The following is a 20,514-nucleotide window of genomic DNA, read 5'->3' as shown; positions in this document are numbered from 1 at the left end:
CGAGATATTCGTCGTTATATACGTCAAGTGCCCATGCTGACTCTGCTATTAAATTACTAGGTCCTACCAATGAAGGCACAGTACTGGATGGCAATACACAAGGTAAGGATGTCGATAATCAGCAGAGTAGAATCCTCGTCGCTGCTCACTGGAGAGCCTTCGACGACCTCGAAAGTGACGTGGTGAAGTTATCTTGGTGCGCAGGACTGTCCCCTGGTTTATGCGATCTCGTCAAGGAGACTGAACTGATCAATAATAGCACGTCAATTCGTTACTTTCTTTCTAAACCCATCATGAATGGTTACCGTTACTTTGTCACCGTTAAAGCAACCAACGGCGCAGGTGTTACATCGTTACTCAAATCTGATGGCGTCATGGTAGATGACACCCCTCCGACTTCTGGCTCTGTAGTCGATGGATTAGGGTCAGATAGAAATTATGTTAATGGAGAGGATGACGTTAGTGCAAGTTGGTCTGCCTTTATGGACTTGGAATCTGGTATAGATTCTTACAAAGTCGCGTTATGTCATGAGAGGAACCTATCTAACTGCCCTCAGCCTTTCACTTCTACTGGGAAAACTACTAACGTCACCATCTCAGGTGAGGAATTAGTTTATGTTCGTGAGACATCTTTTTTTTCTAGTAGCGAGTATTTTCATGTATCAACTCATGTGCTCTACTTACCAATAACGAATAATGATGGTTACCTTTCCATCATCGTGTTGAATATCTAAGGAAGCCAATCTTTTTCAACTTTGCTTTCGAAAGCAAGTTGAGGAGTTGAAGGTGATTAACGTTTCTCCGCCATGATATGAAAAATAGCCTACCACATGTACGGTAGATAAGCCACCAGCAAGCTGTTCTCTTACTGCAAACTTCATTGCACTATAGAGACGAAAAGGGAGAGCTCCGAACTCTTTTTTTCTTTTTTTACGATAAACAGCACATGTATCGCTTGAGAACAGGACACGAGGACAAAAAGAAAAGGATGATACGACCTTTTTAAACAAGGAGCCATGGCTTTTAGTTTCCTAAAAATAGTTGCTAGTTCTATCATACGATTTATTACAGGTTTGGATCTCGAACGTGGTACACAGTACGTGTTTATTGTGCGAGCCATAAACCATGCTGGTCTTGCAAAAGAGACTTTCTCTGACGGATTCACTGTGGATTTCAACCCACCGGAAAAAGGCAAAATATGGATTGGTGCTGGAAACGAACATATCATCTATCAAGCGGATCCTACAAAGATAGTCGTAAGGTAGCCTAAAACGTGACTGTCACCTGTTTGCTTGTGTTTTTACAATCGCTCTCATTATATGCTGTGCTAAGTTACGTCTTTACAAGTAATTTCTTTACAAATAACACGTTCGTTACCCATTTCTTTTGAGTAGTGTCGAATTATTTATCCATATTTCGAAAGTCATAAGAACGCCCAGTCTCTAAGAAGTCCCCTCTCTTTAATCAGTAGAGTACAAAAAATCTAAAGGAATAATTTTTTTAATTAAATATTTTCCCCACGAACACCGGTAAAGTACTAGAACGGAAATAAATCGACCTTAAATGTACAAATAGAACAATTTTTCGTTGCTTTTTCTTTCTTACAGATGGTCAGATTTCATGGATGTTGAAAGTGGTATAACAAAATATGAGGTTTGTGTTAGTTCTGTTCCCCTAAATTGTTCAGTAACCACCTTCGTCGACGCAGGACTTAATACAAGCTTTACTGTCAATGGTCTTAACCTTGAGCATGGTGGGACATACTACGCTATCGTTCGAGGGACGAATGCGATTGGCCTGTCAACGGAGAATACCAGTGGAGGTGTTCTGATCGATTTGACTCCACCCATACAGAAAGATGACAGTACCCTTTCCTCTCCGTCACCTGGAAACAGAACTGATTTGAATGCTTCCCTATTACAAGCAGACGTCTCTAATTCGTCAACAAATAATGTCAACGGCCCTTCCATCACATTGAGATGCTTGGAAGAATACTTAACTTCTAGTTGGGAAGAGTTTGAAGACCGTGAAAGTGGCATGCTGAAGTATGACTGGTGCGTCGGTACAGCAAGAACTTTATGTGACGTGGTGCCCATGAGGTCAGTTGGAATGAAAACAAGAGGTGCAGCAATTGTCAACAGTCTGAAGACTGGAACGGTTCTTTTCTCTACTGTGTACGCCATTAACGGAGCCAAGCTGAGAAGGCAAATGATATCAAAGCCATGCACAGTTATTGCTGTTGCACCAAAGTTTACCGAAGTGATTGACATCTCAAGCTTCAGTTCGAGCAATCTCACTGACACTGACTGGAAGGCCACTATGCAAAGTTTGTCATTTAGGTGGAAGGCTATTGGAAGCTATCTAGATGAAATTTCACTTTTACGCGTTCAAATAGCAGTAACCGAATTGTCTTCCAATCTATCCGTACCTCGGTTACTTCAGGACAAGTCTTGGAATAGCGAGTCTTTAGAGCAGCCCTTCATGGATGTGCTCTCTGCTCAACACAACGTCACAGTACGAAGTATAACCCTAAATCCTTGGATGAGGTATCGTGGGATAGTTCGGTTATGGAACGAGGGTGGTATTTTCTCTGAAGCTTCTAGCGATGGAGTGAGAATGGAACCTAGTCCACCGGAAACCCGTGATCTCACCATCCACGACAAAGCAGCCGCGAATGAGCACCTCCGGTGGTGGCCAAACCTGAGAATTCCTCCAGTTAATAAGAGTATTGTAAACAGTGATATCACTTTCATATCGTCTCCAGCGAAGCTAGAACTCACTGTTCACAGTGCCACGTCGAACTCCACCGCTAATTCAACAAACTTCATTCTCGAACATGATCTGTTTAGCCCTACAGCTGATTTTAAAATAGTCGTCAAGAGAGTGACAAGTGGCGGAAACGACACAAACAGCACAACTGATTCCAGAATAATGAAGGTCATCCCCGGCTTTGCTGACCTTGAAGGTCCGTGTTGTGCCAAACATCCCAGCAATACCCTGGATGCCTTAAGTGACACGCACTTTAAGCCCACCTCACCAGTCTATGAGTTTGGTGTCTCTTTGGCCATTCTGGCAGAAGATTTTTTAGCAGTAGGAAGTACTGGAAAAGTGCTTCTTCAGTCCTTGAAGAACAAAACAGCAAGAAACATCGTTACTTTGAGTGATCAGTCTGATTCAAATGCCACAGTAAAGATATCTTCTTACCGTAACACGACAGGCTTTCTTGTGAATGGTAATCTCTATCTTTACAAGCGTACATCCGATGACCTGGATGGTGTGCTAGGCAAAAGCATCATAATTGGACAGTGTAAAAATGTTCCATCATCAAATTGCCCTGAAAGTGAAGAATGGGCAGATTACCTGGGACAGTCGTTTGCTCTAAATGACAATGTAGTGGCCGTAAGAGGCACCAGATTATCCACTAATAGCAACGTTGTAGCAGTTTTTCGAAACATGTCAGGAAAATGGATTTTCGCCCAGACCGTTGGAGACAAAATGAAGCATCTAAACTTTGGACAATCCATTTCTTTAAATGAACACTTTATGGCGATAGCCGCCGGCGATGGAAGAAATTGCTGTGTCATGATATATTCATTAACGACTTTGACTCTTCGAAAGACAATTTGTATAACTGATTCCGCAACCAAAGTGGCACCTCTTTCTTTGTACCTCACCAAGACCAATGCACTCGTAGTATTATCCAAGACAGCAAGACTACTGAAAGTATTTCAGTTGAACATGACTTCCAATTCTCACTATGAAGTTTGTAGGTACCGAGCTGGGGGCCACATTGATGAATTGAGTGGAAATCTTGATGTAAACACTCGAGAAGAAGGGTTCATTATTGCTTTTGGCTTCGAAGCAATGCGTGGTGGTGAAGGGTTACAGCTACTTGGCTTTCAAGGAATTTACACAACATCAGATCATTCCACTTCGAGTAACGAGAGCAGTGAATGTCTCAATCTAGGGTCGGTGCTTGCGCGGGAAAGTGGCTTACGAGCTGATAGTTATGGGACTCGAACATCTGTCTCCTTCAAAGGCGACATGATCCTATTTGGAATACCGGGCGTTCTTACTTGGCCAAAGAATGATCAGTGGCTAAGTACAGGAAGAGTTTACATGGCAACATATTGTCCCGTGAACCATTTTCGTAGTACTATTTCTGAACTACAGAGCTTGCGTCCAGTAGCTTGTCTGCCATGTGAACTGGGAAGAAAGTCATTTGGAGGCTTTTCTAACGCTTGCTCAGTCTGCGACGAGAAGTTGTGCTTTTCCCCTCCTGACAACGAGTCCTCCAGCTTCACCACAGATATATGCGATGATACGTCCTGTCTTTCCACCATATATCTAAGCAACAAAACAAATGGAATAAACGCTCACATCAGACGTGGCTCTTTGTTCGTTTCTGGACCCGAAAATGTCTACAGTGTCGAGCTTCTTGAAACAACACGGGCTGGCAAATCAAAAAGTTCATTTTCAGAATCTTTTATGATTGATGCAACCGCTCCTGTTCCTGGCATGGTTTATGATGGACTGGGGACTGATCAAAACATGAACTGCTCCGAGAACTCAACCTTTGGCGAAGACAGCCAGTGTTCAACAAGAAACTTTGAAGATACGGATGTAGAGTTTACTAATAACACGCGGGAGATCCATGCCAGGTGGATTGATTTCCTGGACAATGAAAGCGATATCGTAGAGTACTTCTGGTGTGTTGGCACTCGACCAATGGCAGACAACATCCGCATGTGCGAAAGCACAGGAATGAGGCCAAATGGAAGTCATTTTGGGCTAAGCTTAAGTCATGGTGATTCGTATTACGTTACAGTTATTGCCTGCAATGGAGCCCGGATGTGTTCAGCCGCTCATAGTAATGGCGTTACAATAGACTCCACTCCACCTATGATGACATATGTCAGGGACGGGATTATGGGACCAGATATGGACTTTCAGGTGAGAAGCTGTCTTCTAGATCTGAAAGAGTCGGTATCTTAAATAGATAGTTCTAAACGGATACATGCAAGTGGCTACTTACAAGTCATATGGTATATATGCTAAGATTAATTTGAGTTTATGGACTGTTTAATGGGTGTCGTTTTGTTTAGTTTTGAAAACTAAATCCTTCATATTAGTGTAGGCGAAAGGGCACAGTAATTTCCTTAAGGTATTTCTCAAATCGTGATTGTTGGACTTTTCTTTTAAGCCTGTTCAGAATATATGACGGAATATTAAATCTAATTCGAATAACTTTCCTTTGGTAGGCTTTTGTCGATATCATCTTTGCTTACTTCGCCGCCAGCGACGAAGAAAGTGGAGTAAGTTCATATGAGGTAGCGTGGGGGACTGCTCCTGGTTTAATCGACATAACCGACTTTGAAGAGCTAATTAACGCCACCATATGGCGTGCAAAATTTAAAGACGACGCACTCGAGATTGGAAGAAAGTATTACGCAACAGTGCGTGCGACGAACGGTGCTGGGTTACTATCCGATCATCTTTCATCTAACGGAATCGTGGTTGGGAAATCTGAATATGTCTTTGATAATTCATCAAAAGCCTCATTCTTCTTTGACACAGTAAACGTGAACGATGATGGATCACGTAAAGACGGGGGTGTAGGAAAAACCTACGGCACATTGAGTGTCCCTGAAGGTGCTGTTGAAGAAGAAGTAAAACTACGATGTTACAGTTTGGACGAGAAAACGCTGGAAGAAAATACAACTGAAGAGGGTCCAGTCAGCGACCCGAAAAGAACTGCCCCAAAGGTACACTAATGTAACTCGTCATGCTATTGTATTATGTTACATACAAAGCATTAGTGGTAGTCCTTACTTGCCAACGTAAACTTTTGTTTTATGTTTTATTGCAAATTGTACTCTTTGTAACCAAGAAAGATGTGATCAACACCCATGAGCCTTGGTTGTAATATAGGTTATGTGAGAGGTTTTTTCCATGAGTTTGAACAGAGTACATGCGCCGTAAGAATTTGGGAAATTTGGCGTATGCACTTGTGGTTCATCTTTCCAATATAGCCGAGTGTGGATGTTGCCTTGAATTTGGACAAAATGATCTTGTTCGCATTTCCATATAAATGTACTTTGCAAGTGTTTTCTCTATCGTTTATTTTGCGCTGTCTCTTCTCCCTCTTTAGCAATTTATGCTGGGAAACTACAGCTTTCAGATCAAAGCCCTGGATCCTATTAACAACACAGTGAAGGAAAGTTTCCGGTTTGCTAAACCTATCAAGCTTACCATGTTTTATGACGTGGACAACCTGGTAAAAGCCAACAAAAAGCACGTCAACAATGAAGTTACAGAGAAAGACATAGATCCTGTGTTGTTCTTATGGGATCCAAAGAATGAAACTTGGTGAAAATTATTAAATTATACATATACTTTTGTCGCATATTTCGTTTCTTGAATGAAACAAACTTAATAATTATGCTTTTACCTGGCTTTTTTTTATATTAAATAACAATCTAACTTAAAGTATCTTACTTCTTTGTGATTTTGCACGGCCTGTCGTTGTGTTAGTGGTTGTTAAAGATATCTTAAGAGAAAACAAATTTTAAGTCCTCATTAGGAAAAGTTTTGACTCGACGCATTTCTAAGACGGGGCGTAACAATTTATTACCACCAGTACTCTTTCACATACACATCAGTAAATGTGCAAACAAGTAACTTTGAAAGAATACATGCATATTGGTTGCAAGGATTCAAAGCGTCAATTCTTTGTTTCAAATATGATCGAAATTATTGGAAAACTTAATCTTAGAGTTTAATGTATGATCTTTTCACTTAGGTTTGACGCAAAACTTACTTGTCCAGAGCCCTGGAGTCGAGTGAACCGGTCGGTCAAGCTTCTAGAAGTGAACGTGTGTCACCTGACTCAGTTCGCCTTCTTCTTCTCCTTCCAGGCACAGCATGGCTTACTTCTCTTTGGGAAGAATCACTCAAGTATGAAAAGTTCAGTTGCCTTCGAAGTAAATGAATTGTAGATTGATTCTTAGGTCTGTACAATATTTGCTCAAAGAAGCCTAAAATTACCTTTTCATTCCAAACTGTATTTCTGTGAATGATCTGTTCTTTGCATCCTTATGGACGAATTTCATTTGGTATCAACAGCAAATATCGTACTCCCAAAATAGAGTAGAAAATAGCATATAAACGACATTAGACCCCCCCTCTCCTCATTTTAGAAAAATAATCGATCAGTTACTTTTTTTTAAGAAGACAGTGTTGATGACGAAAAATTATTGTGCGGTGCCTCTCTTTCACCCGTCTATAACATCTCTTACAATGCTCCGTTACCATACATAAGCCATGTTCGTTCTAATTGTTTTTCGTAAGTGGGTGTTTGTTTTAATGTTTCCTAATAGTAAATAATTTATTTCGTACTTCATCTGTGTATCAGTGGCGTGGTTTAATTCCAACTTCCTATAAAATTAGAAATAATAATGATGTCATAAATATGTGTCCTCTATGTGTTTGGTGGATTGATCGTCTTTAATCATTAGCTATACTCTATTTCATGAAATGAATGGTATCGAAATAGCATTTGTAACCGCTATGACATTCTTGTAATGCTTCATGATTTCGTTTCGATAGGATACAACTTAGATGGAGGCATCCAAGTCTCTCGTAGGATGAGGGTCACCATGTTGGAGATTCTTCTACGAAGATCTAAAGGTTCGCAGGGTGACATTGCTGTACAGTGGTCGCTGTATCAAAATGATTCCTCGGACAGCCTCGACCTAATATGGCCAAGATCTGGGGAGGTGTCTATGAAGGACGGTCAGTGGAACGATTCTTTTATACTCACCGTAGACAATGACAGAAGGCAAGCGCCAGAGGGGGTTATCTGGGTTCAATTGGAAAATCCTTCGGGCGGCGCTTTGTTGGCGTCACCTGATGAGACCACGTTAAAAATCACGATTGCGTCAAACCAGAGGCCTGATCAGGAAACAGGAATAATAACAACAGTATGTATAAGCGCAGTCTCCGTACTGGTAGTCCTTGTTGCCTCATATGTCGTCAAGAGACACAGAAATAGAAGAAAAAGGTAAGCACAATTGAAATTGAGGATGTTTCCGTTAAGGGCAAGAAAAGGCGTTTCACGGCAATTTTCACCGCACGTTCAAAAAGATTCACGCACCTAAAGGCGTCACAGGAACAAAACTAATTTAAGAGCGCTTTCCGCGCGATTTTTCACACCAACTTCCTTATAAAACGGTTTCTTTATCATCTTTACCAATCCACCAGTATTGCAGAAATAGAGTAGTATATTTGGACATACGATTTGGAATATACTATCCCTCGAAAATAATTTATTTTGCTTTTGCATCGCCTAAGTCCGGTGTTCCATATGTGATTTATTGTCTAATTAATGGATCGCTGTCGCAGCCATTCCAGCGCCAGAATGGTTATATCAGCACAGATGGATCTAGTCTAAGCTTTATCCTGGTTATTTAGAAGAGCTTCTTCTTGACTTTTCACCGGCCTATGGCCAAACTAACATCGTAACTTAAGCAAAAACACTAACCTGCCCACTTTTTTTGTTAGGATTGTTACCAAAATAAGTGGGCGCCAAGATACTGAGATGACTCATTGTAAGTAAAGCGTTGATTGATAGTTTGGTTTCTTGTCAATTTTGCTCTCTTCCTTAACTCTTCTCTCCGTTGAGTTTTGACTGGCTCGTGAAATGTCGTTTTACTTGTTAGAAGGCCCTTCTTATTAAATGAAAATACTTTCCATCTGGCTCCGCTGTTGGATACACTGAGTAATCTAACGGTATGAAACCATAGCCATACGTAACAGATCACATGTTGGGTTGATGATGAAGGGTCAGGATATTTCCAAGCGACTGCGACACAACACGATTTCGGGAAATGAACCTAGTTAAGGAGGCTTTTAAAAAAGTCTGTTTACTTGCTGTTTGCGGCTAAGTTCATATTTCATGGTCTCTGTCACATCTCTTGGGTTCCCTTTGAGCTCATTAGAGAAGCATTAGTTTCCTTTGACTCAATGGCGTTCAGTCAAAGGAATGTAGTGAGATTATTGTTAATTATTGTTTTTCCAAGTCGCTTGCTTTCTTTGCCGTCTTCCTAGTGAGAGATGCTAACACCGGGCACGCCAATAACAGTTGGCGATCGTCTGACCCAGTAGACCATGACATGGAGACGGAGTTAAATTCCTCTGGATTCAAACCCGAAGTCGAAATGTTCACATCAAATCCACTCTACGAGTCACTTGGTCTGAGCACTGACCCAGATGTTTCACAAGTGGTAGCTAACCCTCTTTATGGGTCCAACAATCTTACAGGCATGAGTGGTGCTTGCGTGATTGCGAATCCGTTGTGCAACTCAGCTTGTACCCTTCCAGGTGCTGATTCTGCTCCAGCAATCGAGAACCCCCTGTATGAAGCCACCTCCTGTATTGAAGGAATTACGGGAGAAGTGAATTATGGCGAGAATGTTGATGAAGATGGAAGTGAGGAGAGTTTCTTGGGGTGAGTACCGATACTTTGTTTTTTGTTTTTGTTTCTTAACTGTACTCACAACAAAGACATTTAGAAAATTTTTATGCCTTGTTTAACTGTGTTTTGTAACGTAACCATGTACTTTAGACTTCTTGAAATTTTTGGTCTTAAAAATTTCAACTGATCGAGAAAATTTATCGAAAGAAATTTTACCAACCATAGCAAGAATTGTAGACTTGCTTAAAACACTAAATTATGCATAATGTGTTCTTAGTATTAGGTTACCAAGTAGACGATTTAATGACAACTTTCATTGTCTGCCTTTCTTTAGGAAGAAGACTTCAATGGTTGAAAAGTTGGACTGAATACAGGAACGAATAACTTCAAAAATTTTGCTTGGATTTTTTTTTTTTCACTTTGATCACATTAATCTAAGGAGTATACTGTATTTTAGGCAAATAAAGCAGGTAGACGCGATTAGCTGTTCAACTGATACGTTTTCAGAAGAATGCGTGGGTAAAATTAGGTAAAATTTATGCTCTCTTTCGCCTGAAATACTTAAGTTTTGCACGCGCAGAGTGAATTTTAATAGTCACTAGACAGATCTTTTGTTAAAAATCTCTCGCTGATAAACTCGTCCTGGTACTATTTCTGGTAAGATTCCTTTTGACATCTGGTTCTTCTTTTAGTCAACTGAGACAAATTTGATAGTAGACATGATGTCGCTGGTTCATAGCCGACCTTTTCTTTTCTGTTACTTCATTCTTTTTTTGCCCAAACAATTTTTTGAGAGCCACTGATCATTTAAATTTCTGATCTCTTACCATAACATGATAGAATCAACTAAATTGTTTTTCCTCCTTTATTTGTTTTTTCGTTTGATTTCTTTTATATTTTGGAATGAGATGGAAAGAACGGAAACATTGATTTTTCGAGGTAGAAGCACCATTGCCTTGTAGCCTTTTTGGACTGCCTTAAGTCATTATATAACAATTTGGTTTTGCTGGTAAATTTAGAATGCGACTTGAATAAAATGAGATTTTGAAAGAATATGTGAATGTGTTTAGTTAGTGTGGAACTTACATTAAGATGTTGCCGATACTTTTTTTTGCAGTTCGGTCACGGCATAAGCGATTTCTAGGTAGTTGCGATATTTCGTCAGCTAAAACACCAACATAGTTTTTGGAACTGACTCATAAAGAGCTCGAATCCTTGGCACAAATGATAATTTTTGAGGAAGGATAAATGAGAAACTTCGAGGATTTCAGCTTAACTCGAAAGGAATATCTCTCTACTCGTTGAATTTCACTTGCTTTCCCTGTTTCCAGATCCAGTTATGCTTCTTTTGGTTTTGAAAAATCATAGAAGTTATGGAAATTGCATTATGTTAATCTCCACTCAAAAGCAAATGATTTGTCACCTGGTTTATCCTGATCATCGCGATGAATATTTTGCAGGATTATTAAGTTTCGAGGAACTTTCAATTGTCTTTACAACATGTGTGCTTGAAAATCTGGCACAATGCAAAATCCAAAGAATTTAAAGTGTGCACCTTGAGAGGCCTTGATTTTCTCGGTTTGCCATTTCAAGTGGTGTTCATGAACTCAAAAGGCTGGGGGCGCAATGGGGAGAATCGAAAAGTCCACTTAAGGTAGTTCTAAATTTGTCGCTTTAGAAGTCTCAAGATGCAAATTTTATCTTCAACTTCCAAGTCTCATTAATATTTCCCCTTACTGCCATACAATTCTTATGATGTTAGTTCGGATAATTTTGTATTAAATTAAGAAATGATCTCCTAATTGACATTTCTTTTTTATTATTTTCACCACCTATCTACTTGATGGTGTATTGATATTGTAAAGAAGAATTCTGTCTTAGCTGGTCACTCATGGTAAAAGTCTTAAAATTCATCGAGCTGAATTCAAATTGAATCTTACATCTTACCTGCATGAATACAATTTCATTAAGTTTTAATGGGGGTATAATTTTTTGAAGTAGTAATAGAACAAAACAGAAGAGAACGTTCAGTCAAATTAAGAAAAAAAAACGGAAGGGAAGTTTTTCGTAATTGTTTTAGGAGTGTTTTACATAAATTTCCGTTGGAAGTTAGGAGGGAAATCTGTCCAGCTCGAAAAAAGTTAAGCTATATTTTATTGGGCGTAAAGTAAACAACACTGGGTATATTATATAATTGTCTTCTGATTGTGATCAGGTTCTGAAAGCCATAATTCCAATTTTTCCTGCTTTTCACAGAAAACATGATTATACCTAATTCTTAGGTAATTCAAAACGCATATTCTGTCTTCATTTAACAAATAGAGAAGCTTTGACTGTGCTCTGTAAAACACGCAGGAAGCGGCTAAAGCTAGCACGAAAGAAGTGTACTGAGAATCACGAGACGTACTCGGGTGTTTCTCACTACTTCTTGATTGCTTCTAACGTTAATAAGTTTTTAAGAGATGATATATCTTTGTGGAAATAATTGCTGGTTCCAGTTTTCTGAAAAAGTGATAAAGAACTTGTTCAAAGACTGACATATTTTCAAAGACCACATCCGTTTCCATCAAAACATTTCTTTTAAAAGATCTTTTTCGAAATTTAATCATAATAAGCTGGCCTTCCAGTTCTTTTTAATTTGTCCAAAATTACATATTTCGAGAACAAAAGAGATTATTATTTTCGGCTAGGAAAATGCAGTCTTCAATGCGGATACGCTCAGAAAAATACCAATATAATACTGCTCATGTATCTCAAGAGAAATAAATAAATGATTCCTTATAAGTGAATTTGGGGTTGTCAGAGAAACCAAATCTCTCGCTTGACTATGCACTGATCAGTCCAACGTGTCCCTCATAAGTATACAATTCACTCAAAAGAAAATGTACCACAATAATGTCAATACTGCTCATGTTTTTCAAAGGAAAGAAATAAATGATGCCTAGTGAGTGAATTTGGGGTTGTCAGAGAAACCAAATCTCTTGCTTGACTATTTATTGATCAGTTCCACGTGTCCCTCATAAATATAAAATACATTCAAAAGAAAGTGTACCGTGAAAACGGTAATATAATAAATTAAGTAATTGTGTATATCTAATTACGTGGACCACTGAATATTACAATTTCATACGTTAGTAGTAGAGGTTGAAAATATAATGGTAAGCCATAATTCACTGCTTTCGTGTTTCCAAAATGTTCACCTATAAGTCCAGTGATTTCGTAATGAAGTTCAACATGCAACATTAAAGTCCTAGGATTTTCAGGTAGAAATTTAGGCAGTTTCGTGGAATTAAACCGGCGAAAAGTTATTTTGTATTTAGGGTGAATTAATGAAGTTTTAAGTAAAGGAAAGAATCTCTGACAACGAAGTTGTTTCTAAATTTTTTTGGCTTTCCTAAAGCAGTAATTGATCCGAGTAATAAGAGTTCTTTCAGTATGCTACGTCTTCAAGTTTGACCGATTGCCGAGCAGGTTCTTGGCGGTTGTGTTTTGTACTTGGGTAAGTCACTACTTTATTTCACAGTTCCGCCTCTCTCCACCTTGGAGTACCAATCGGATCCAATGAGCTGTCAGGAAAGCCTGTCTTGATGAACCAGCACCCTGTCTAGGCCATTATGCAATTTTACTATCTAAACGACAAGGTAGAGTACAAATAACGCGCGAATAGACTACAGATATCATGTGATATGTAATGAGCGGTAACTTGGATGGTTGGTTATTTTGTGCTATAAAAAAACCCTGTTTAACCAGTCGGCTGCGCGCGCTACGCTTCTCTACCCGCTTTGCTTTCCCCGCCTTATGAGAAAATAGCTGAAAGACTTCGTAGAAAAAAAAAGCAGTTGGATAATAAATAACTTATGAGACGTTTTGGTGTGTAGTATCGCTAAGTATTTTTATTTGCCGTATTTTGACGAGCACCTAGGGCGAGTCAAAAACATACAATGAGTCTATCGATACATATTTCTCATTAAATTTGTAAACGTCTAATTAGATATGTTTATCGCTGGGCAACAACTTTTTTTACACGAGTATTCACCATCACAATCGCTCGTACGTGTCCCTAATATTTATGCAAGTAGTTTTACAAAGTAATTTCAAAAGACACCTCCACAAGAGAAGATTGTTCATTCGAGCAGTTGTTGTAAGCTGAACCTTATAGAAATGAAGATCCTAGCCTTTCTTTTGGCGTATCTCTTTTTGCCCTTATGTGGTGGTAAGTTAGCATTTCAGTATCCCTCAACTTGGATTATGGAAAGAAGGCTACGATATTGCTAATTTAACTGTTCCTTGTGAAGGAGGGAAAACGCAACTATCTTGAAAAAAGAAAAAGAAGTAAAAATGATAAAAAAGGAACCATTTACAGATGCATAATGCTATTATGAAGTGCATAGTTTTCATGTCTGCTTCGGGAAGCCAAATAAGTAGACTAATGAAATTTTATGGGATTGGGAATTTTTTTTTGGATTGAAAAAAGCAGGGTGATTTTCGTTGATCTAGGTTTTCCTAGTAGAATCCTGTTCAAAACTTTACTTGGAGGAAATCACATCTATTACAAACTCTGCCATCAGGAATTTAGCCAAATAATACTAGAAACAAGATAAATTAGTAACATTATTTAAATTTTTCTTAAGCGCAAAGTTCTTATATTTGCCTAAAGAAGCCAAATAAGTACGTATCTATTCAAATTTGATGAGACAACATTTCTTGCCCTCCTTCTTCTTTGTTCTAAGCAGGTCGTGTTCACACCAAGCATGCAGAATTGCAAGATGATGCATGCAAAGAGCTGCTGGAAACCGCGACTTACGAAACACACACTCTTATGGAAATCCTCTACGACTCATCCTGTCAGCCTAAGGGGTGGGAGGGATTCTTTAACCGAAAGGACGTCAAGGCGATGATGCAAGATATTTCTAATCGTCTGCAAAGTGACTCCCAGAATGAAGGACTTGGTTTGAATCCTAAGATAGGCTGGATCTTTAGAGCCTTTCACATGGTTTCTCCTGATGAAGTGAAGGCCATTATCATGGGTCAAGATCCAGCTCCTCAACCCGGACTAGCAACCGGGCTCTCTTTTAGTCTGGATCCTACAGTAGATCCCCGGGAGGTCCAAAGTGTCTTGAGAGTGATCCTTGAGGCTCGAAATGAGGGGTACTGCGTCAATACTTCTGTTGGTTCCTTGGAAAGCTGGGCTAGGCAAGGCGTTCTTTTGCTTAATAAAGCATTGACCCTGGTTCACAATAAAATTGGCTCCCACTTATCATTGTGGAAAGATTTCAGCAAGGAAATAATGAAGTATATCAATGAAGAAACAAATCCATCGGTCTGGATTCTCTGGGGTAGCGAAGCCAAATCTTTAGAAAAAAAAATTGACAAGAGCAAGCATTACATTGTTAAAGGGGGTCACCCATCTCCAAGGGCACCTGGAAGAAAATTCTTCTGTCAAAATTACTTCACTTGTTCTAACGAATGGCTGTGCGCGAAAAAGCGTGGCACCATCGACTGGAACCTAGTTCCGCTACCTTGCAAGAAGCATGCAAGTCGCTTATTTACAAGAAAATATTCAGATCCAGGGTTTTACGAAGGCGACGAGTGCGAAATGCAGCCATGCCCTGCATCTCATGAGAAATGAATAAAATATATTTGATGAATAGAATCAATAGCATGTCTTCTAAACTGAAAATGTCGGGTTTTCTGTTTTAGGGAATTAAAGTAGAAACGGTAAACAATAAGATGAAATCCAAAGCTCCACTGTTTTATGAACGGATCCTGCATGATAAAGCAATAAACAATAAATAGTAGAAAGGAATGTATACTGTCTGGTTTCATAGTCAATGCCGATAATAAACGACCAACACGGAAAAGGTTGGTATGTTCCTGTACGTGTGTCGACGAACATGCTTATCTGGTGGCAATGCCACTATTTCCAATTGAGACAGAGGCGCTTAAGAAAAGGTTTGGGGAAGAGCAGTGTGGTCGATTTCACTTACGACATGTATTTCGCTCATTTCCTGTGTGTTTCAAGACATTCATTTACTTATACTTAAAACCACAATCCGCTTATCCGGATCTCTTTCTTTCGTCAAGTTATATGGAAATCAAAGTTTACTCGATCAAACGCTTGTTATAAAGCTAATTAGGACGCAAATTTGACACATGCAAGTTTTAAACACAATGTGAAAAAAAAGTAAGAAAATCATTTCAAAAGAATGACCAAGACCATGTTTATCATGTTTCTCCATCGAGTCGACCTTTGTGAAAACTTCGAGCTGCCTCGAAGTCTCCTGAATTTTTTTCTCCTCCTTTCAAAAACACTTCCGATCAAAGAATAAAACCTAAAAACCCAGAAAAGAGCACAATCTGCACAAGTCAAAGACCACCCCCCTCCCTTGACATAGGGTTGCAAGAACATCCATAAGACCTTCGCTATGAAGGCCTCGTGGAAATTGAACGGGTCTCGGCCTATGTGCACATCTGACTTCGTCTTTCTGGAGAGTACAACTGTTTAGTCTCGTTACTACACACAAAGGGCAACATTTACCATGCACAACTATTTTAGAAGCCCATGAAGATAATAATAACTACTCCTTGGGAGCGGATTTTAAGTTTTTTAGAGTTGTTAACATATCAGAATTGCCAGAACACCTTTTTTTTAATTGAAATTGTTAAAGGCCAAACTTTGACAGGAAAACTCGCGGATTATTCTTTCTCTTTTACTTTTCTTTTTCAACGGCTTTGAGAGAACTTTCAATTGCACTCGGAAGTTATGTGGAGGGATGTTTAAGACATGAAACAATAAAGCAATTCAAGTATGTTCTCCCGTTTTTACTTTTATGTCAAGACTATACATATTTAGGCAGCTGAATCGTCCTGTCTATGGTCTTTGATTTTGAGCTTGAAGGAATTTTGGTGAAGCAAGACTCAGGACTCAGAAATTTATCAAGTGAACATGGATTATAACACATTCCGTGTGAGTTTTCCCAGATTGCAAAATAATAATATTATTTTACAAGATTTGAATCTTTCTAACCAACAGAGGCTTGGTTGCCACAGACAACAGAACAAGAACGCAATAAGCTTGAAATGTTTTCATTGATTTGATTATAACTTTTGTTTCTCACAATCATGGCATATTTGACACCGTGTCTCCTAAAATAACATTCGTGAACATAAAGGCTTGACAAAGGCGTTCTGGCAATGTTGGCATAAGTTCTGAACACAGCTGAATGGTCTTTCTTTTAAAGTCAATATAATAATTCGAGAGCTGCTCAGAGAGAGGAATTAATTTGAACTATTATTTTAACTGCTATTTAAGTCCTAAAAGTGTCTAATGATGAGAACAAAGAAAGAAAGCAAGACCATCGACAATAGCTCAGATAATTATTTTCCATATTAATTTCGTTTTGTCACTCTTATTATCAAAACAAGACAGAAGGTTTCTCTAGTCAAAGGATGTTTTATGTAATATTTCTAGACTTCAACTAAAGTTAGAAATAATTCAACTGTTATTCTATCAGTAAAGAGGTTAGGTGTAGTGGTCATTTAGAGAAGAATTACAATTTCTTGAACTAACATATAAATTTTGGGGTGTTCTTTAGATTGAATAGTCCTCACGATCTTCGGTTTCTATGGTGTTTGAATTGATTTTTACCAAGCGTGTTGGATAAAAATGTCAGCCATGATTCTCAACCTTCAAAGAACTCTATCACAAACGTAAATGTAAAAGCGTATAGCTGGTATTCTTTTCTGACAGACTTATAAATTAAACAAGTCAGAAGAGCCTCAAAGCTAAATGATATCAGTTGAGGAAAACATGTGCTTACTGCATCATCACTGATTAAAAATCGTTCACGTGTGCTTCCTTATCCAATCACGCGCAATATCGAACTAAGTATTCATCCATTATTGCACTATGACGTGTTAAAGATACTCAGAGACATCGATTATAAAAGGGAAGGGCTGGCCTTTTGATCCATTCTTACTGGAGGTGTTAAAAGAAGGAGGTAAGATTTGTTTTCCCGTGTTCTCCTGTAGATTGACCTTTAGATGTCCTCGAGAACCAATCTTGCGATACGCAGAACTGTAGTTTTTGCTTGCAACTTTAGATTCATTTAGATATGATGTTTGTGTATTTGCCTTTTTAATACCAAAACAAGACCATTTCTTGTTTGTGCCTTTCTCATATATTGTACGCACAAATTAACGATAGGAAAATTAAATCTGCGAATTTGATGTCTTAGGCCTCTCTAACTAACACATACTGCCAACTCCTCGAGATTCCACCCTAAGAGAAAGAGAAAAGACAGTATTCATCGTTTGCTTTTCTACACATGCCCGTAGGGCAAAACGTCAAGTGTTCCACTACTTTGCTTCACACAAAAACGGAAGTTTTAGGCTCCCAAGACCCATACCCTTAGTTCCTTTACATGCGCTGTGCTCACGGCTACTTGCGGGCCATGAGGAAATCTTTCTTCTTAGGTGAATGGCTCTACTTTTTGAATTGGAATCTTTTTTGGGGGGATGGATTAAGAACACTTCCGATTTACATTTTAAAACTTTTTCAGAAACCTCGTGGTTAATTAAAAAAGAGAACTTCAAGTTATTGTTTCACAAAAATGGACAAAAATAAGTTACACGTAAGATCCAATAGAAAATATTTAATATTCCTTTGGAAACACCAAGGTAGCTGGCGCGTGCTATTAAAAATATGATAATAGTGTTAGTGTAACAAAAGAATTGAAAATTTTCTCCTCAGGGGCTCTTTTTAAATTATTTGCAAAACGTATTTTTTAATGAGTCGGGCAGTTCAACAAACAAATACATTCTTGTCTGCGACTTTTCTCTATGTTTAACTGCGTGTTTTATCATTCATTTAGAACTTAAAACGAACAAACGATAGCTAAATTAAATTATTTGCGAAACGTATTTTTTAATGAGTCGGGCAGTTCAACAAACAAATACATTCTTGTCTGCGACTTTTCTCTATGTTTAACTGCGTGTTTTATCATTCATTTAGAACTTAAAACGAACAAATGATAGCTAAATCAGAAGAGCTCCCTCCCATGCCAAGTGATCATCTTGCAATATAGCTGAGGTTTTTTTTTTCTATTGAAGTTGTTTTAGTTGCCTTGTGTGGAAAAAGTCTGGCTTCGTGTTCAGTCGAAGAAATGAAGTTCATTGTTCTTTCCTTGGTACTTTTCATTTTGGTCAAATGTGATGGTAAGTGATAAACTATGCTTTTTTTTACTCACCTTTAACCTGAAGTTTACCGCAATGTAACCAACAGCACGGGTGCGGGAACAACAATTTTGGTCATTTACGTTTATCTCCTTTGAATGATAACATCTCTCTCGTCGTCAGCGTCGATGTCTATGAAATGTCATCAGGAGGTGTGGTTTTGATGTTCCTCCAGAGTAATTGCTCCACCCCAGTCTTAATTGTCTAGCTCTTCAGGGATTTTTCTTGAATAGCGACCCTCATCCATGTTCTAGCTTCCGATTTTTCTTAAGAGCCCAAAAAGTGTATGTTGTAGATAGGTCGGTAATGAATCACTACTGCTCCCTCGGGATCAAGCGTAGGTAAGTAAGGCACTTGTAAGACAATAATATCACGTCAAACTGATCTTGATGTTTACAGGTGGAAAACAAAAAGCTGCCGTGGATTCGCACTTTGATGACTGTGAAGATTTACTCGAGACCGCAACCTACCAGACCCACACTCTTATGGAGTTACTTTACACTTTCAATTGTAAGCCTCTTGGGTGGGAAGGTTTCTTTGATCGGACAGACGTCATGCAAATGATGGAAGTCGTCTCCGAGCAAATTCAGTACGACTCTCAAGTGGAGAACTATGGAATCAACCCAGATATAGGAAATGTTTTTAGAGCATTTAATATGGTTTCACCCGAAGAACTCAGGGCAGTGATTTTAGGTCAAGATCCAGCTCCTCAGCCCGGTCTAGCGACAGGTCTCGCTTTTAGTTTGGATCCCTCGGTGGACCCTTCAGAGGTTCCCAGTGTGCAGAGAGTGATCCTAGAGGCCCGCAACGGGGGATACTGTGTTAATGCTTCAGATGGTGTCTTGGTTAAATGGGCCGAGGAAGGCGTCCTCCTGCTCAATACAGCGTTGACCCTGATCCAAAACGAAATTGGCTCTCACCTTGAGCTTTGGGAGAATTTCACTCAGGCAGCTATTGATTACACCAACGAAAAAACCAATCCATCTGTCTGGATTCTCTGGGGATCTCATGCAAAAGCTTTTGAGAGCAGTATCGATAAGAGCAAGCACTACATTCTGAAGGGAGGCCACCCATCTCCAAATGCAGATGGAAAATACTTCTTCTGTCATAATTATTTCGCCTGTGCCAGTGAGTGGTTGTGTGAGAAAGGGCGTGGCATGATAGATTGGAACCTACTTCCTCTACCTTGCCAAAAGCATGCAAGCCGTCTTTACCACAGGATACATGAAGACCCGGGTTATTGCAATGGGGATCTTTGTGAAATGTGGTACTGTCCATATTAACAAACAATATGTAGCACGCGCAAGCTTGGAGTTCAAATAAAGAAAGATATGCGACGTTCAAAAATGTGTGCTATCTTTGTTGAGATTTGTGCGTGGCGGAGAATAATTCGTGATTAGTTGCTGCTGCATCCTTTACTTCTTAAAACAGTGATTCCAGTTGATTTGATTTATTTATATATATTTCCAATTTTAAAATTCAGGAAAGTTAGGGAACAGAAGTATAGCAAACATGAATTACTATTCAACACTAAATTGTTTCATTCGGATACTGATCGGAATTTTCCTTGGAAACTCGTGTCACCAGAACGATTCTTCGACAGTGTGCTAACTATAATTCTCTCAAGTTGCGCCGCGTTAATGTCTGATGTAAATCAACTTTAAACTTGCTCAACTTTTACTATATGTTTTGCTGTGTAGGAAAAATGGAAAAAGTCGAACCTCCCTCTGCAACAATCTCTCGTGAGCGACCACCTCCCGTTAGCGACCACTATTTCAAAATACCAAACGTTTTCAAGTCTAATC

The 20,514-nt window shown here is 39.0% G+C and overlaps 3 protein-coding genes across 4 annotated transcripts in view; all 3 read left to right on the top strand.

The window, feature by feature from the left end:
- LOC113677775 (uncharacterized) overlaps window positions 1–10,528 on the top strand; it is a 38,134-nt gene extending 27,606 nt beyond the window's left edge. Inside the window, exons 5-14 of the mRNA XM_089204567.1 lie at window positions 61–600; window positions 1,072–1,261; window positions 1,608–4,953; window positions 5,262–5,765; window positions 6,152–6,369; window positions 6,803–6,957; window positions 7,609–8,062; window positions 8,563–8,609; window positions 9,109–9,508; window positions 9,810–10,528. Of these exons, the coding sequence (XP_089060693.1) occupies window positions 61–600; window positions 1,072–1,261; window positions 1,608–4,953; window positions 5,262–5,765; window positions 6,152–6,369; window positions 6,803–6,957; window positions 7,609–8,062; window positions 8,563–8,609; window positions 9,109–9,508; window positions 9,810–9,843 (5,888 nt within the window). The 3' untranslated portion in view covers window positions 9,844–10,528. The remainder of the gene's footprint in view (window positions 1–60; window positions 601–1,071; window positions 1,262–1,607; window positions 4,954–5,261; window positions 5,766–6,151; window positions 6,370–6,802; window positions 6,958–7,608; window positions 8,063–8,562; window positions 8,610–9,108; window positions 9,509–9,809) is intronic.
- Window positions 10,529–13,502: 2,974 nt separating this feature from the next.
- LOC113677776 (uncharacterized) lies at window positions 13,503–15,285 on the top strand. 2 transcript variants are annotated; one of them, XM_027194622.2, is made up of 2 exons: window positions 13,503–13,688; window positions 14,209–15,285. In XM_027194622.2, the coding sequence occupies exons 1-2, from the start codon at window positions 13,637–13,639 to the stop codon at window positions 15,102–15,104; spliced, it is 948 nt and encodes a 315-aa protein (XP_027050423.2). In that variant the 5' UTR covers window positions 13,503–13,636; the 3' UTR covers window positions 15,105–15,285. The 2 variants fall into 2 exon arrangements, with proteins under 2 accessions (XP_027050423.2, XP_089060717.1); XM_089204591.1 differs by having other exon boundaries at window positions 13,506–13,688; window positions 14,206–15,285.
- Window positions 15,286–18,624: 3,339 nt separating this feature from the next.
- On the top strand, window positions 18,625–20,056 carry LOC113677790 (uncharacterized). Its single transcript, XM_027194635.2, has 2 exons — window positions 18,625–18,691; window positions 19,109–20,056. The coding sequence occupies exons 1-2, from the start codon at window positions 18,640–18,642 to the stop codon at window positions 19,990–19,992; spliced, it is 936 nt and encodes a 311-aa protein (XP_027050436.2). The 5' UTR covers window positions 18,625–18,639; the 3' UTR covers window positions 19,993–20,056.
- The last annotated feature ends 458 nt before the right edge of the window (window positions 20,057–20,514 follow it).

This window comes from Pocillopora damicornis, chromosome 4 (genome assembly GCF_964200805.1).
Source record: "Pocillopora damicornis chromosome 4, jaPocDami1.2, whole genome shotgun sequence".
NCBI lineage: Eukaryota > Metazoa > Cnidaria > Anthozoa > Scleractinia > Pocilloporidae > Pocillopora > Pocillopora damicornis.
The sequence above is the reverse complement of the archived record's forward strand: the minus strand, read 5'-3'. Positions and strand labels throughout refer to the sequence as shown.

Bases quoted from the DNA above. Each gene is read 5' to 3' on its own strand.
- LOC113677790 (XM_027194635.2), top strand. From the start codon at position 18,640: ATGAAGTTCATTGTTCTTTCCTTGGTACTTTTCATTTTGGTCAAATGT. The intron at 18,692-19,108 runs GTAAGTGATAAA...TGATGTTTACAG, and splicing joins CATTTTGGTCAAATGTGATG to GTGGAAAACAAAAAGCTGCC.
- LOC113677776 (XM_089204591.1), top strand. From the start codon at position 13,637: ATGAAGATCCTAGCCTTTCTTTTGGCGTATCTCTTTTTGCCCTTATGT. The intron at 13,689-14,205 runs GTAAGTTAGCAT...CTTTGTTCTAAG, and splicing joins CTTTTTGCCCTTATGTGGTG to CAGGTCGTGTTCACACCAAG.